The sequence below is a fragment of the Dreissena polymorpha genome, chromosome 1, assembly GCF_020536995.1.
Source record: "Dreissena polymorpha isolate Duluth1 chromosome 1, UMN_Dpol_1.0, whole genome shotgun sequence".
Taxonomy (NCBI): domain Eukaryota; kingdom Metazoa; phylum Mollusca; class Bivalvia; order Myida; family Dreissenidae; genus Dreissena; species Dreissena polymorpha.
In genome coordinates this window covers 73,711,941-73,729,760 of record NC_068355.1, presented here as the reverse complement: position 1 = coordinate 73,729,760, position 17,820 = coordinate 73,711,941, and the positions used below count along the sequence as shown (strand labels likewise).

Here is a 17,820-nt window from a genome sequence, read left to right as displayed (position 1 = left end):
CATAAATGTGTTAAAACTATTTTATAGCGTTGTGTCTTTAATATGCGCTAATATTTTCGTACTTTGTAATAAAGATCATGTATATATTTGCTTTTGAAGTACGTGCAAACAAAGCAACCCACGCCTTTGGAACCATAATTGCATATTATTAACAATGAATTGATCTGTAAATTTTAGTTTGGGTCACATAAAGTTTGGACGATGTTCTTCAGAAATGCTAAGCACTTTAATTGAATTGTAATTGACCTATAAACGCTATTTTTGGTGGTATTATTTGCATTCACTATCTTAGTTTTTGTTTAAGTATGTACTTAAAGTAGGACTTTAACTCTGCTAGCACTATACAGGAACGTGGTTCTAGGTAATTCCGTGGCCATCGTTGTTTGCCGTGTTACATATTACAGGCACATTTGCTACTGAGCGTGAACAAATTATAGTGAAATCATATGTGTCTTGTTTTGAGAAAACTTGATATAATGCATGTGAGTAAAGTGTCTTCCCATATTAGCCTGTGCACTTTCCGCATAATCTTTATTTTTGGTAAGGAGGGACTTCCTTGAAACTAAAAATACCATAAAAGCGGAAAGTGTCGTCCCTGATAAGCCTGTGCGGACTGCACATGCTAATCTGGGACGACACTTTACGCACATGCAGTATGCCCAGTTTGCTCAGAACGCGAATCATATGATTGAATGTGACCGTAATTTACGTGTGTGGGCTAAACTCCAATTAAATCGTCAAAAAGATAAAACCCACTTGTATTAGAGACTTGCACGTCTATTTACAAAGTATTGACTCGTTCAATAGAATTTTATAGATATGTAAAAAAAGTTTGACCACTGAAATAAGTAAATTGAAGACATAGCGATGTGAAAAAGGGGTCATAGATTTGTTTCTGAGTTTATCTTGATCACGCCGTGTTTGTTACGTGCCTTGACCGTGCTGAAAAGACTTACTGATCTATTTACATAGTATTAAACCGTTCAAGAGAGTTGGTTGGGTATGACAATTATGTTGACTTTGCAAGGCGTAAAACTTTAATACAGGACAGGGCGATCATAAATAAATCGAAGGCATAGAAATATGAAAAAATAGGTCTTAGATTTTTTACGATTTGATCTTTACCACGTCGAGTGTTTTTATTGGTCTAATCATGAAGCGTTTTTGTCAGCAAATTGTAAGTCCAAAGAAAGTCTTTTTTGTAAAGCAAAATGGTAATGGTTTTAGAACATAATAATTTGTCATTTAATGAGATACTGTTGAAATAGATGATTGCATTTTCGTTTCGTGAGATGTTAGCAGACCGAAAGCTTCATGATGGCGGCAACCAAGGATGAAAGAGAACCATGGTCAGATAATATGGTGTCTGAGATCGAAAACGTCTAACGGTTGTATTCAAGCCTTCGTGCCTTGGTAAAGTAGGCAAAACGTCTGGGGCAATTTGGTGATGTGTTTTATGTGCTGGTGTCTACTTTTTATTGTTCTATTGATAGAGTATTGTCGGCTTGTAATCGAAATAAATTTTGGCGGCCGTTAATTTTCCGTTCCCATTCTGAAAATCGGCGCAACGTATATTGCTCTCCCTGTTTTATTTGTTTGCAGCATCGTAAATTTCAAGACCATATCGTTTACAGAACAAACACATTTCAAATACACTTCTAAATAGGAACGTAAAAGGCAAAGACAAAACACAATGTTTGGAATGTTTTTTGTGGAATGTATGAGTGTAAATTATTGGGTTTCTTTTATTAAGACAAAGTCTTGACGGATAAGAAAACTTCAATGTTTGCCTTTCAACAAACATTATTCAAACAACCTCTCGAAAAAACAAACACATGCCGTTGGAAAATCTTCTTTTGGCATGGATACGCCATGAAATGTTAAGAGCGAAATTTCATCTTACACCCCACCTATCCGCCACACAAGCAACACAAATAAGTCCCGTTTTGTAATTAAAGAAATTTGAACAAAAGCTAATAATGGTTCATTTAAGGTGAATTGTTAACTCGTAAAAGTTTTACTAACATGGTTGAAATTTCAATGCAATAGTAGCAATTTCTGTAGATAAATCTGGAAACACGACACAATTAAATGAAATACCGGTATATTGATAATACTTTTGTCAGTTTAACGAATCTTCTCACATATAATTAATTACCTTCCGTTACTCAACTGAACAATAGAACATATAATTTATGTTCTTATTTTGTCAAAAGAAGGTGGTGATATTTATTTTAATGCATGGTCGTTGAAGACTAAAACGGAACTGACCAACATTGCTTAAACTTAATGAATAGTCAAACGCTAACAATAATATCTCGTATAAAACCACACACTAAAACGTTAAAAAGCTCCATTTAATTATCGACAATTGAATGGGGAAACAATATGAAAAACTGATTACATATTGGATAGGTCTTCATATCTAAAACGTATATTTACGCCTTATTAAGAGAATGTTTAGGCCAAGTATACACACATATTCCTCATTGATATAATGATTCGATCGCCCATCACAGCAGTGGTACTTTGTATACAAAACTCTCATCTCGATAATTCAACCGTGGATCTGAAAAAAATGCGCGTTATGAAATAAGTTCTCAAAGGTCTAAATAAATGGCGATGATTCAAAAAGCTGCTTAATCCAAGCAAACTTCGTATGAGATTTGCCAAAAAAACTTCGGGCTATTGACAGTTCAGAAATGCACTGGGCGGATTTGTAATAAGTGGAGCGCGATTATAGTGGTTCTCCATTGATAGCGACCTCGGTGCATATTAATAAATAAACAAATTCGACATAACGGTTTATATTTGTGCTTCTTCATAACATTACAAGAGTAACAAAGTTAACGTTAAATTAAATACAATTTTCAATATAATATAACATGTAATATATATTGGGTTTAATCATTTCATGACCCACGCAGATCTCTTTACTATGAAGTAGAAACAGAGTCCTAATAATGCACATAATCCACTAAAACATTTCCGGTAATTATAAACTATAGTTTGCATGGTAGTTGCGAAAGATATCGTTATAGCATGTGAGAGTCGAACTAGTATCCCTTCGTTGCTTTTAAACGCCAATTAACGCATTCGTTTCGTTCGGACGCGCGCACATTAAAACTGCGGTATCAGAAATCGCATCATGTTGTAATACAACTTACTGATGCATCGTTGTTTTATTATGTTCATAAACAAACAGATTTTAGTTTAGATATGCGTGTTTAAGCCATTGCGACTAAAGCCTACGTGATTGAATTACTGCACAAATGAACTTCGAATAGATGAGTTATTTTTACAGAGCAACAAACTGAAACTCGAAAATGATTTTATGTCTAATACCGGTATATGTTTGATGGTATGTTGCCCGTTAAAAGATTTACATTAAATATATATCGGACATAAGGATGTTTAGCAATTTATTTTCACTCATGTAAGCCCCCGTTACCGCAGCTCTCACATCTTCACTCGCTTTTGAACTCTGGAGAATATTAGTTTGTTAAGCCATTAAAAAGTATTAAGTTATTATTTATTACTAAATATACTTAAACAACGTTAGAGCAAAGAGTATTTCCAGAAGAAAGTTATATGTTTCTCAACCACAGTGTTTTGGCGGTATTTGTCGGACATTCAACAACTGATTATTTTCTTCTTTGCATTCAGCAAATTCTCCGCACGAATCGCTTGAAAAGTTAATAGTTTATAAAGGTCAAGATAACTTTTCCGTGTGCTAATCGTTATATCGCCATAATCACTCAGTCTTGAAACAACGTTAGTGTCGCTTAAAGATACATGTATTGGATATGTCTATCTTAGTCACCAAATGGAGTTGGTTCGTTAACAGTAACAAGTACTTTTTTTTTAAACAAATGCTTATTTATATAGCACTGGTAAGGCGTAAAATGTATTTGTTTATTTATTGTCTGAAACAAGTATCTTGTTGACGATGTACATTGTACAAGTCAACATAAACTGTCTGTATGTCTGCCTGTTGAAAACGTATACTCACATTCCTACCAGAAAAGCAGTTTACTTAGTATATTGGTACGGTCTTAATCTGTTTTGTAAACATTTTGAGTGATATGGTCATTTTGAACCAGTATTAAAACACGCAATAGTGTCGTATTTTATAATCTGAGTACCGTAGCTTGTTGTAGTTTGTGTGTGCGGCAATAAATTTAAAACAAGTGCCGTAGTCCGCAATCAATAACCTGTAACTGATAAAAAGGGAATTAGCACCTTTGCTTGAGAAAATAAGTGATCCACTTTTAAAAGCAATTCCGTAAAATAACATTCGAGCGTTGATGTATATTCCATAGGTGCCGCGTCTTGCGAAAATAGGTCTTCCATGCAGTCTATTAATGAGCTACACTGTTCGCTTATGAAACAACGAAAGATTGTGTGACTTCTAAGCGGACAGGTTCACTCCTGACAAGTCTGCGCGATTTCGTAGTAGAAGCTTCAGATAGCTTTCTCGGAATTTGTAGTTTTAAGGATGGTGAATTTTTTATCGACTGCACAAATAAGACCGTTTTTATTAGTGAAAATTATAATAAATTATGTTTTGGAATTTTACGCAATTCTTTTGAGTTCGATGAACCTAAAGGATAGTGATTTTCTTACTACATTTATATCACAGATTCTCTTTATTTCGACTTTTAAGTCTTTAATCATACACGACATAGGCATATTCAAGAATATATAATACAGACTAATTTAAAACATGCACGCATATATCACGCATAAAAACTTAAATAATTCACTGTATATATCAACATCATTTAATATTTGAATAATATGCAAATAACAGTATTTTATAATCTAACATAGACATTGAGTAAACCATTGCTATATATGACATCATGCAGAATAGCGTTGAAAAAAATGTCAATGGATAATTTACAGCATTTGATAATATACGTATATGTTTATTACTCTTTCGCTGCATACAAAAAAAGATTGCAGCGCTAATGGTGTATAACTTAGTTATAATATCCCTTTATAACTACATCGTCATACAATATATTGAATGAACTTATAATCGTTTAAAACGTTTCTGAACCTTTAATCAATAGGGTCTGATATTCAGCGCAGGTTAACGGTATGCGAAGTGTTTACATCAACTAGATTTTTGGAACGCGTTCAAAAATCATTTGGAAATCAATTCAAATCTGATTAGCCTATCATGTAAAATAAAGCCCTCCTATTGCACGGTAATCTAAAAGCCTATACACAGTGATTTGTAAGATGTGTATTCAATCAATCGTTAATTATTTAACCAAACAAACGAATAAGGCTGACATCGAACATCTAAAGCCTTCTACATTTACCTAGTTGGAAAAGCCGCGCTAAATTAAATTATATACATGAACATGCAAATTTCACCAAGAGTTCATAACCACTGATTTCAAATGTATACAGCTGAAGTATCTTAGAAATAAATTCAAAGTAAACATACTGAAAATGGTGAATAAGATCTGTTTATTACAATTATATAATGTACAAAATATCACAACTGATACAAAATAGCCATAGTAGCTATATATGCCGGACGTGGCAACTTTAAAGGCAACTTTATGTGTCCTTTATTACCTTCTTGATTACTCCAGAGCTTAAACATGGGATGAAAATAATAACTTAATATTTAGGTTAAGGGGAGTTCCTGAATTGCAAATTCACAAAGAGATACCCGTTTGTTTATGTTAGGCAAAGTGGTAAAACCGATATTGACATTAAATGGAAGGACCAGAGGTTGCATTATGCTTAGGGACCATGGGGGAAAATCCTGGAAGTTATTACAAAGCAATTCTAGTCCACATATTTAGACGTAATCTTTCGATGTATATCGACCTCATATTTATAGGAGTAAACAAAATTCTCGCAACCATAACATATTCATTTTAAAGCAACGGCAAGCCAATGTAATAGTCACATAGGGACTCTAGACAATCAAGTTGCAATCCCATACCAAGCCAATGTAATAGTCACATAGGGACTCTAGACAATCAAGTTGCAATCCCATACCAAGCCAATGTAATAGTCACATAGGGACTCTAGACAATCAAGTTGCAATCCCATACCAAGCCAATGTAATAGTCACATAGGAACTCTAGACAATCAAGTTGCAATGTAATAGTCACATAGGGACTCTAGACAATCAAGTTGCAATGTAATAGTCACATAGGGACTCTTGACAATCAAGTTGCAATCCCATACCATCATTATTTAAAGTTAACCCTTTGCATGCTGGGAAATTTGTCGTCTGCTAAAATGTCGTCTGCAGAATTTCTAAAATTAGCATTTTCTTCGATTTTTGTTCAAAGAATACTATCAAAATAGCAAACAGTTTGGATCCAGATGAGACGCCACGTTCTGTGGCGTCTCATCTGGATCCAAACTGTTTGCAAAGGCCTTTAAAATTCGGTTCCCGCACTGAAAGGGTTAATTTAGCGCCCTTTCAGAATAGCATAGTACATGAGGGTAATGACAAAGTTACATAATGCAACGACTTAATAATTGTAGGACTCAGTATAGTTATTGCAGACCGCATTATCGATAATGAATGTCACTGTAAATTTAGTCCTTTACTTTAAAGTACTTTTAGACACATAATACTGGACTAAGAAAAGAGACGTAAACACCGTATAAACTCATGGTTCGGACAATTTAAATAAACGCGTATGCAATGTTTCAAAGGCTAAGGCATATTAAGTTATCAACTCAATGCTAAATGAATGTTACAATACATATAACTTTGATACTCAAACAAAAGATATAGTAACTCGAGGCTACAACAAACAACTTAATATCAATACATGTTTAACTCAATAATGTTTATTAACTCGAGACCAAAACATAATAACTCTTAGTAAAGGACATAATAGCTCAATGAAAATACATAGTGCCCCAAGACCAAGACATTGTTACTGAAATACAAGACATTAAAACTCAAGACTAAGACATAGTACATGAAGCTGAAAGACTTGACATACTAACTCAATGCCAAAATATAGTAATTCAAACTCAAGACATAGAAATACAATGTGTAATTCAAACTCAAGACATAGAAATACAATGACAATATATGGTCACTAAATGTCAAAACATAGAAACTAAATGCTATTGCAAAGTATCTCAAAGCAACGACATAGTAATTCAATGCAAATAAATTTTACTTCAAGGCAAAGACATAATAACTCAAGGCGAATACATAGTAGATTATGACAAAGACATATTTTATTAAGTCCAAATAAAGAAACTCAAGACCAAAACATAGTAACTAGATGCAACTACGTTGTCACACAAGGGTAATAAAGAGGTACTCAATGCCAATACATAGTAACTCAAGGCCAATACATAGTAACTCAATGCCAATACATAGTAACTCAATGCCAAGACATAGTAACTCAATGCCAAGACATAGTAACTCAATGCCAATACATAGTAACTCAATGCTAATACATAGTAACTCAATGCCAATACATAGTAACCAAAATGCCAATACATAGTAACTCCATACCAATACATAGTAACTCAAGGCCAAGACATAGTAACTCAATGTCAATACATAGTAACTCAATTCCAATACAAAGTAACTCAATGCCAATAAGGCCAATACATAGTAATTCAATGCCAATACATAGTAACTCAATGCCAATACATAGTTACTCAATGCTAATACATAGTAACTCAAGGTCAATACATAGTAACCCAATGTCAATACATAGTAACTTAATGCCAAAACATAGTAATTTAATGCCAATACATAGTAACTCAATGCCAATACATAGTAACTCTATGCCAATACATAGTAACTCAATGCCAATACATAGTTACTTAATGCCAATACATAGTAACTCAATGCCAATACATAGTTACTCAATGCCAATATATAGTAACTCAATGCCAATACATAGTAACCCAATGCCAATACATAGTAACTCCATGCCAATTCATAGTAACTCAATGCCAAGACATAGTAACTCAATGCCAAGACATAGTAACTCAATGCCAAGACATAGTAACTCAATGCCAAGACATAGTAACTCAATGCCAATACATAGTAACTCAATGCCAATACATAGTAACTCAATGCCAATACATAGTAACTCAATGTCAATACATAGTAACTCAATGCAAATACATGGTAACTCAATGCCAATACATAGTTTCTCAATGCCAATACATAGTAACTCAATGCCAATACATAGTAACTCAAGGCCAATACATAGTAACTCAAGGCCAATACATAGAAACTCAAGGCCAATACATGGTAACTCAATGTCAATACATAGTAACTCAATGCCAATACATAGTAACTCAATGCCAATACATAGTAACTCAAGGCCAATACATAGTTACTCAAGGCCAATACATAGAAACTCAAGGCCAATACATGGTAACTCAATGTCAATACATAGTAACTCAATGCCAATACATAGTAACTCAATGTCAATACATAGTAACTCAATGCAAATACATGGTAACTCAATGCCAATACATAGTTTCTCAATGCCAATACATAGTAACTCAATGCCAATACATAGTAACTCAAGGCCAATACATAGTAACTCAAGGCCAATACATAGAAACTCAAGGCCAATACATGGTAACTCAATGTCAATACATAGTAACTCAATGCCAATACATAGTAACTCAATGCCAATACATAGTAACTCAAGGCCAATACATAGTAACTCAAGGCCAATACATAGAAACTCAAGGCCAATACATGGTAACTCAATGTCAATACATAGTAACTCAATGCCAATACATAGTAACTTCATGCCAATATATAGTAACTCAATGCCAATACATAGTAAGTCAATGTCAATACATAGTAGCTCAATGTCAATACAAAGTTACTCAAGGCCAATACATAGTAACTCAATGTCAATACATAGTAACTCAATTTCAATACATAGTAACTCAATGCTAAAACATAGTAACGCAATGCCAGTGCATAGTAACTCAATGCCAATACATAGTAAGTCAATGCCAATACATAGTAACTCAATGCCAATACAAAATAACTCAAATCCAAGAAATAGATTCTCATAAAAGCCCAATGCAGAGACATATCAAGACATAACAAGGTCACTAGATAGCAACTCAATACCAATACATGGCAACTCAATGCAAAGGCATTGCAGCTCAAATCCAAGACATTATTTGTAATAATAAATCAGCATAATAAAACAAATTAAAAAGGTTCATACCACACATGACTAGTTTGGAATATGGGCAAATAAAAATTGATCTTCCGATCTTTTTAAAATACTTAGTTTGTAGCTGTACAACTAAATTGAATTGGGCGATTCCAACAACAGCGCGTGGCAATCCGTATTACAAAAACCGATTGATTATTGATAGCACCGTGTGGTGAACCCATTTAACTTTAATTAAAGTGGCAGAAATTATGAACGAGTGGAAACTACATGATTCTGTCACAGATAGACACGTTGACAGCATTGCAAATATAAGTTTCAATACAAAAATAATAGTGTACAATGATAAGCCCGAGTTTAGCGCGTTTGTTTGTTGATACATTGACTTTCAACTTGAAGCGAAACGTTAAAATGGTATGAGTTGGTACCTTAATTTTTCAGACTTATCAGGGACAACACTTTCCTTAACTAGATTTTTGCTAAGAACGAAAAATATCATGACAGCGGAAAGTGTCGTCCCTATTAAGCTTGTGTGGACTACACAGGCTGATCTGGGACGTCACTATATGCACATGTAGTAGACCCCTTTTTCACAGAGCATGACCAAAATGTATTTCTTGAAAACGAAATAGTTTTAAGTGAAATAAACCCCAAGCATGTGTTCCATTCGTTGTTGCAAGCTCCAAATCTCAAACCCGACCCAGACTTGTTAGCAAAACATTTAAGTGAAAACCACTTAGTGTTGTTTTTTAACATATTATGTTAATAAACGATCGCTAAAATTGCCCTTGTGTGGGTGATTTTGTTACATATTGTGTTTTTGTCCCGATCATAACTGTGAAGTGTCGCCTGGCAGGAAAATGTGACCATTCCCTGACATAACATTCTTGAAATGTAATAAAAATGCAAAAGCCCCCGTAGTCTGTGTTGAAGGGGTTGATAAATGCGTTCTTGATAACTTAAGGCCACAAATGGTATACTAGTATTGATTGCCTGACTGACGCATGAACAGACATTCAGTTCTACAACGCTTTAGTGGCGCACCTCTTAATAGTTTAGCAAAAAGCGAACGCGAATTTCAATCATCATCAACATCATAATCATCATCATCATCATCATCATCATCATCATCATCATCATCGTCATCATCATCATCATCATCATCATCATCATCATCATCATCATCATCATTATCATCATCATTTCAAGTATACAATCATTTATTTCACCCATTTTGTCAACATTGTTTCCCATTTGTATTTCTTTTTAAATATACAGTATAGTGGCGAGATAGCCCCAAAGTTGCAAACATGAATGCATACACACAACAAAAGTTAACTATGCAAGCTACTAGTCAAGCTTATATGACAAGAACCACGAAATAGCAATACCCGCTTGAAAGTTTTTGTTTTACTGCTCATCCGAGGAACGCCGGTTCCCTTCCAGCTTTGACACATGACTTGTGCGTGGTGTTGGAATGCATTTTTCAATGTCAATTTTTCTCTAACTCGGATTTGATTATGGTGCTTATCAGCCGCTGAGCCAAGTATGTGCACTATGATCTGGTTAAAACCAGAATTCATAAGAAAAGTGCGCCGAATATGACTGTGTACTTTGTAAAAATGATTTTAATTCCTCTAAAATGTGGAGGAGTTATGTTCATACAGTTTAATGTTTTTACATGTATGCAAGAAAAATTGATTTAAAATTTAAAATGTAATTTCATGCAAATAGTCAATTTTAATTTAAAGTTTATATTAATATAAAGTGGAGAATCGATCATTAAATGAATGACGCAGCAGATTTTATATTGCGAAAGTGCCAAAGGAGCTATTTAATCACACCATGTCATATACATAAGCTTATTGATTTGATAGTTTATCGTTTTCATGCCATTGTAAATTTTAACGAATGCTTCCATAAAATAAAAGCGCTGCGTGGACTGTTTCACCTGACACGAGTATTATATGGTTGTTAAAAGTCACTGGCTGCCGATCAAAATGTCGGTTCAGTAAATGTTATTAATGATTATTTTACGAAAAAATGTATCTTTATGTTACGCCGGTATGTTATACTAAAAATGTTGTTTGGTATTTTTCTTATCTTAATGCACTGTAAACTATTTTTTCTTGAAAACAATCAGTCCGTATAACCATTCACGACCGGGGTACAATAAACGAAAAAACAAGAAGAGCACGTATAAGCAGAGGAATTGTCAATCGCGTTTAAAGCTGATGACGTTTGTTTTAACATAAATAAATAAAAGCTGCTCGAAAGGAAACCCGAATTGTGTTGTCCTTTGTTTCGGAGATTGGGGGCGGGTTATGAACGCATACATGTTAACTCAAACGATCATACTTGATATTTAAAACTGAGTGTCAAATATATTTATAGAAAATGCCCTTTTTCCATTCCGTGAGTTTGAATATTTTTTCATGAAGTTAAATTTCGTCACTTACGATAGCGATATTCGGTAATATAATTATGTATTTCAATTATTTAGTTGCAGTGAGAGTCCCGATGAAAGACGAGTTCCGGAGAACTCTTCATCATCTCAGCGTTCCTCGACACCTTTCCCCCGCTCTCAAACCAGTGCCAATCAGAGCGCGTCATCCGATGTGCGTGACAGCGACGAATTTAAACCAGCAAATGAGTGCCATGGACACTATTCAAAATCAGCCAATTTCGACGAGTTTGTCAAGGACTTCCGCTAACGAATCGGTTGGTCGAAATTCAAATTTCTCTGGAAAGAAAATGTGGAGACCGCCCTCCGGTCAGCCGGACAATGCGCAAGCGAGGCCGTTTTCGCCATTTGGAGGAACGCTGCCGCCGGCGAAGATAAAAGAACAGGAGGATAAGAAGCATCATATGAACGATAATCACTGTGACTAAAATATTCCGTAAATTATTGTTTTAATAGGCCATTTATATACAATTCTATTGCATTTAACGTGGTCCGCGGAATTCAGTGTTGCTGTGTGTTTTTGTGATACCGGAAGTGCTTTTTGGATTCGTTAAACGCGATATTTACGAAGTGAATTTAATTTCACTGATTATATGTGCCAGTAAACTGACTTGTATTCGCTAGGTATGTTGGAGATTGATTAAATTACGCTTTAAGTTTAATTCACATTTTTTCCGAGATGAAAAACGTTCAATGGTATACTAAGTTTGTAGGCATCTTTGCCGCGGCTTCACAAGAATGAACGATACGGTCGCTGAAAATGTTCATGTACTGAATGCCACAAGAAACACACCAACAGTTGAGATACGGTGCAGAGGACGACAATATGCGAATGGATTTTAAAACACTTGCACTGATTTTCCAGTTGGAAAAAAGTCATCTTACGCAAAATAGTTATTAAGCATTTTCGTATTGTAGTTGTTTGTTACTAGTAAGTGAAGATCTATGTGTTAAACTCTTAACTCAGCTTGACCATTCTTAGCTGCACATGTACATTTTGCTTGTTTCCTTTTTCACAACTTGCATCGAAAACAAAATTATAGTGTATTCGCATAAATCTCGGTGTAAAATATGATTCTGTACATCCTTCCATAGTAGCCCGGTTTTTTTAGGAAAAAAAACAGAATAAAAATATTTTTACAAGTAACGGCGTTTTATTATGCCCGCATTAGTAAAGCACTTTGTCATCCGTTCGTTCCAGAAAGTAAATTTATCATTTAATACACAATGATTCAAGCTTTGTTAAAGCTGGCTCAAGCCCTAAGCTCTAAGGTAAAGATCACACTTAAAATTATAATTTAGTTTTGTAAACTAAACACTTGTATATTATTTTTTATTTTGCCTTGACAAATGTGTATGCACATTTATTTAAGAGGATAACCCCTTTACAGATCCATCGCTATTATTTTCTGTATCGTCTCACTAATACCCCATAGTATTGTTACTTTAAATATGTATAATTCCTTAGATGTTAAGTCTAGTAAGTCAAAACTATTTTAAGTTGACCTTTTTTGCTGTTAATCTTATTGCATCCTCTTTAGCGACTTCCCTTAACCCATTTATGCCTAGAAAAAAGGCCTTGGCAAACGCTGTTTGCTTAAATGAATTATGTAAGAAATATTCAAAATATAGAAATAAATATACTAGACATCCCTAATTTTTGGAAATAAATTGATCCAATTTAGAAGGATGGGACAGTCCACTAGGCATAAATGGGCTAACATAAAATCGTATCTGCTTCCACGAGTCATTTTACATCCATATGAAACATAACTGAGATGTTGAGGCTTATTTATAAGGAAATAAATACATTATAACACCATACGTTCGCAAGGTTGAAATTAAAATAGTATTTGTTTTCCATTTTGTACAAGTTTTGTGGGCTTGGAAAGTCACGGTTCTTCTCATTCTGTTAAAATGGCAGTCCAAACCCGAAAGCTTTATGTTAAAAAATATCATTGATATGGCGTCATACTAACATTCGTTGAATAAATCTTTACGTAGCATTGATTATAGGTGCCTTTGTCCAGAAAACCAAACAATAGTTTTGATGTTTTAGTTTTAATTTAAATGTCCGTCCTCTGTTATATGTGCTTAAATTATACGTGTTATACAATTTATCTTACAATATAATGTACATGAAAAGTTATGTTCTACGAATATGCACAATGTATATTCATAAAAATGTGATATCGAAATCAGTGATATTTTCTTTCTTTTTTGTTATGTTTTATTGTTAACAGCTTTGTACATAGCAAATGTTATTTATTCCTTAGTTGTGTGTCCTTTGAAAAATGTTTATATTTTTAACAAAGTCGTTTCGTTGTTAAAACATGGTATATTGAATGGCGTTTTATATTTTATTATGAAACTATGTACTTTGTGTGCCAAAATTGACCTGAACAAGAAAACAAGTCTCTAGACACTCACGGCTATTCCAAAACGCGCCACCCCAAATCCGTGCATAGGTTTCCGTACAAGCGGTATTCACTGCCGTCGCAAGTACATGTATTATCATTCCAGATACACATATGCGATTTTTTATGTGCATACTATCAACTTATACAAAAGGTTTATAAGTCGTTTAGTGTTAAAATAAAGAGAGACAATTAAAAATTAAATCAAATCATATGAATAATAAAAATAAACATTTAAAGGGGCCTTTTCACAGATTTTGGGATGTTTTAAAGTTTGTCTTAAAATGCTTTATATTGATAAATGTAAACATTACATTTTAAAAGCTCCAGTAAAACATCAAAAATAATATTTGAAAAAGGAAAAAAAGGAGCCCGCAGCATGGCTCGAACCAGTGACCCCCAGAATCTAAAAAAGGAAAAAAAAGGAGCCCGCAGCATGGCTCGAACCAATGACCCCCAGAATCCTGAAGTAAAAACGCATTAGCCAACTGAGCTATTATGCCAAGCTTACATAAAAAGCGTATTTAATACCTTATATAAGCAATTTTCGTAGTTTCACAAAATTTAAAAGACAACAACACTAATCTCCAAATTATTCAATCGTTTCGCGTTGCAACGCTTTATAATTTTTAAATCGTCAAAAGATACATATTATGGCTATATTAGACCATGACAAATGTTCAGTAATACTGTTTCCTCAAAAATATCATAACTTAATCGAAAATTTGTGAATCTGAAACAACTTTATTCAATTTTGTCAATTTACCACACCGTGAAAAGATCCCTTTAATCTATCATCATCACGTGGTTTTGCGATGCTGGAGGGATTTAAAGAGAATTGCTCAGGGCCAGTCAAATCAGTGTTCGGTGGCGCAACTTTAAAAAGCTAAAACGTTTTAATATGCATACACGTACACTTTTGGGAGTAATTCAGTTCTGCGCATTCGACAATGCGCTTCTTTTTTCACGCGCAAGTAAGTTGAATAAAGAATAAGAATTATAAGGTTGCAGTGAATTTCAAGTTGTTAGTCAAACAACATGGTCATTTAGGTATTATTTAAAATTTCCTTAGTCGGGCAACTTTCACTGGCAACTGCTTTAAACAAAAAGAAGCCAGTCGATAAAAATGAGTGTCCGATGTAAATAATTCAAAACTCGATATTCTTCTTGGTTATTTGTTTCCATTTTGAGACAGATGCGCGGCTAATAGAGTCGATTATAATAGTGTAAAATAAATTTATCATACAAAAATCTGCAACGACATTTCACTTTATTCAAGCAATCATTGTTTCTGTGTTTTTTGTTTTCTCATTTAGCGTACGAATTGTACATACGAAATAAAATATGTTGAAAATAGCAAACAATAGTCGTGTGCTACACGCATAGTGACTTTTTAGCTAATGAGTTGCTTGGTTTTTATTATAAACACGTTTCTCAGATCGTTCAATCTTATAACATGTTATGTTAAATTACGGATTCTCATTTGTTTAAATGTTGTGTTTTTTTCCGTGCGATATAAACATCTGCAACGACATATAGATAAGTTTAACGTCATTAAAGAACCCGTGCAGTGTCATTTTTTAGCAAAGTGCCATTTAAGGATGGAGATTTATTTTTCCATATTATGACGAAAAACGCTGCTTGCTCATTTTGTTTTTCCATACGGGTTGAACCTATGTAGCACCATGCTGTATATGTTCACATAGTGTCATGCTCATATGCTTTTCAAAGAGTGCCTTATTAACCCATTTATGCCTAGCGTCTAGAAAAAGGCCTTGGCAAACAGCGTTGACACAGATGAGACGCCGCATGAAGCGGCGTCTCATCTGGGTCTGCGCTGTTTGCTTGAAGGAATTTCTGTAAGAAATACTCTAAATATAGAAATAAATATATTAGACATCTCTAATTTTGGAAATAAATTGATCCTATTTAGAAGGATGGGAGAGTCCACTAGGCATAAATGGGTTAAATATACAACATACCGGTACGCTTGTAAAACTCTTCGCACTGCTGTGTAGTAGAATGCTTTTACCATTCATATCATAACTACCGTTACATCGCAAAAACGATTACTTAGCTCATTAATTTTATTGTTTATTCTTAAAGTAACAAAATATTAATTTTGTTTTAAGTATATAAATCCAAGAAAATCATTTTTTAAATAAACACAAAGCAACCAGCTTTTTCTGTTGTATGTATTACTGCACGGACAGACATTTCGACTTTTTTTAATACACTCAATCTCAATGTGTTTGTTGTTGTTTTTTTATTGTTACAGAGACTGAGGATTGTGATAGAACATGTGGGTTATTTAATCATGACTAATAAATAGTTTACATCCAGTTGGCCTTGTGAATTATTAATTAAGAAATAAGTTATGATGAATCACCCTACAGTACCTCATTACAAATCTAAGAAGAAGAGTTGTGTACTTAATTTAGCATACACATATGTCCGTCTAATTACAATATTTTACTTCAAGACACTCCTACATTTTTCAATACTCAACCTTCAAGCTTGAATGTCGTGTTCCTTGTAATAAGAAGTTACGCATGTGCTACTTTATTATAATACGTTAATCGGGAAGATTTGACAAAATATCGATGAGTAAACTGTTCACAAGATTTGCAATTTGACATAGTGAATTATGTTTCGCCCGATGTGACGTGGCCCAGTTTCAAACCCAGCCGAGATTTCATACAAAAAATGTGCTCACCAAGTTTCATGAAAAATGGACAATACATGTGGACACTAAATAGAGCGCTAACAAGGTTTCACGAGTGTCATAAGGAAACCTTCCCTACCCATGAAAGCTATGTTTTAAAGGACCGGAACCATTATCTTTGTTCTGTTCAAGTTTCAAAAAGTTTCAAAGAAAAATTGACTTGAAGAGTGTAAACAAGGTTTCACACCAGCCATACCACGAAAACTGTCCAGCCCCTGGTGGCCATGATTCTCGGACATATTTGAAATCAGCCGGAAAAAACTTTTAAAAATGTTGCAACGAAGTTTCACTTTAACAGTGACGTCTAAAGTCCCATAGCCGTATGCAGACAACTGCCCCTTCTGGTGTTTTTCCACGAAACGGAAACATTGTCGAACTCGGATGAGAAACAATGTTCTGACCTATTTAGCGTTAACAAAGTATATGTTGACGACCGACGACGGAAAAGGGCGATCTCGTAAACTCACCATGGTCACGTTGTTCTCAGACGAGCTAAAAAAATGTTATTAATACCCCTGCCCCCTTTTGACATGTGATTTCTTTTCCATAGTGTTTTCCCAATTCACCAAAATAACAAATATATTTGCGTTCAAATTAACAACATTCGTTTCTGTTTTATAGATTATTATTCAATTAAAACAAGATGTGTTTGTGAAACACTATGTCCCCATATATTTGACCTTTGATCTAAGAGATGACCTTGACCTTTCACCACTCAAAATGTGCAGCTCCATGAGATACACATGCATGCCAAATATCAAATTGCTATCTTCAATACTGTAAAAGTTATGGCAAATGTTAAAGTTTGATGCAAACCAAAAAACCAACAATCAGAAAGGACAAAAGCAATATGTCCCCTACTATAGCGGCGGGGGACATAAAAATAAACCAAAGAAATAATTTTATATAGATTTGAAAATATTTTGCTTGTCATTTCGGCACTAATAGTTGGCCCAAAATTTCCTGAAATCTGACATCTGATGGCATTTCTTAGGCATGGTTATATACATACATATATATTGTTGTATATGCATATTATGCATT

General features: G+C 34.2%; 1 protein-coding gene across 1 annotated transcript in view; it reads left to right on the top strand.

The window, feature by feature from the left end:
* LOC127835238 (uncharacterized) overlaps positions 1-16,393 on the top strand; it is a 29,591-nt gene extending 13,198 nt beyond the window's left edge. Inside the window, exon 2 of the mRNA XM_052361566.1 lies at positions 11,674-16,393. Within this exon, the coding sequence (XP_052217526.1) occupies positions 11,674-12,062 (389 nt within the window). The 3' untranslated portion in view covers positions 12,063-16,393. The remainder of the gene's footprint in view (positions 1-11,673) is intronic.
* The last annotated feature ends 1,427 nt before the right edge of the window (positions 16,394-17,820 follow it).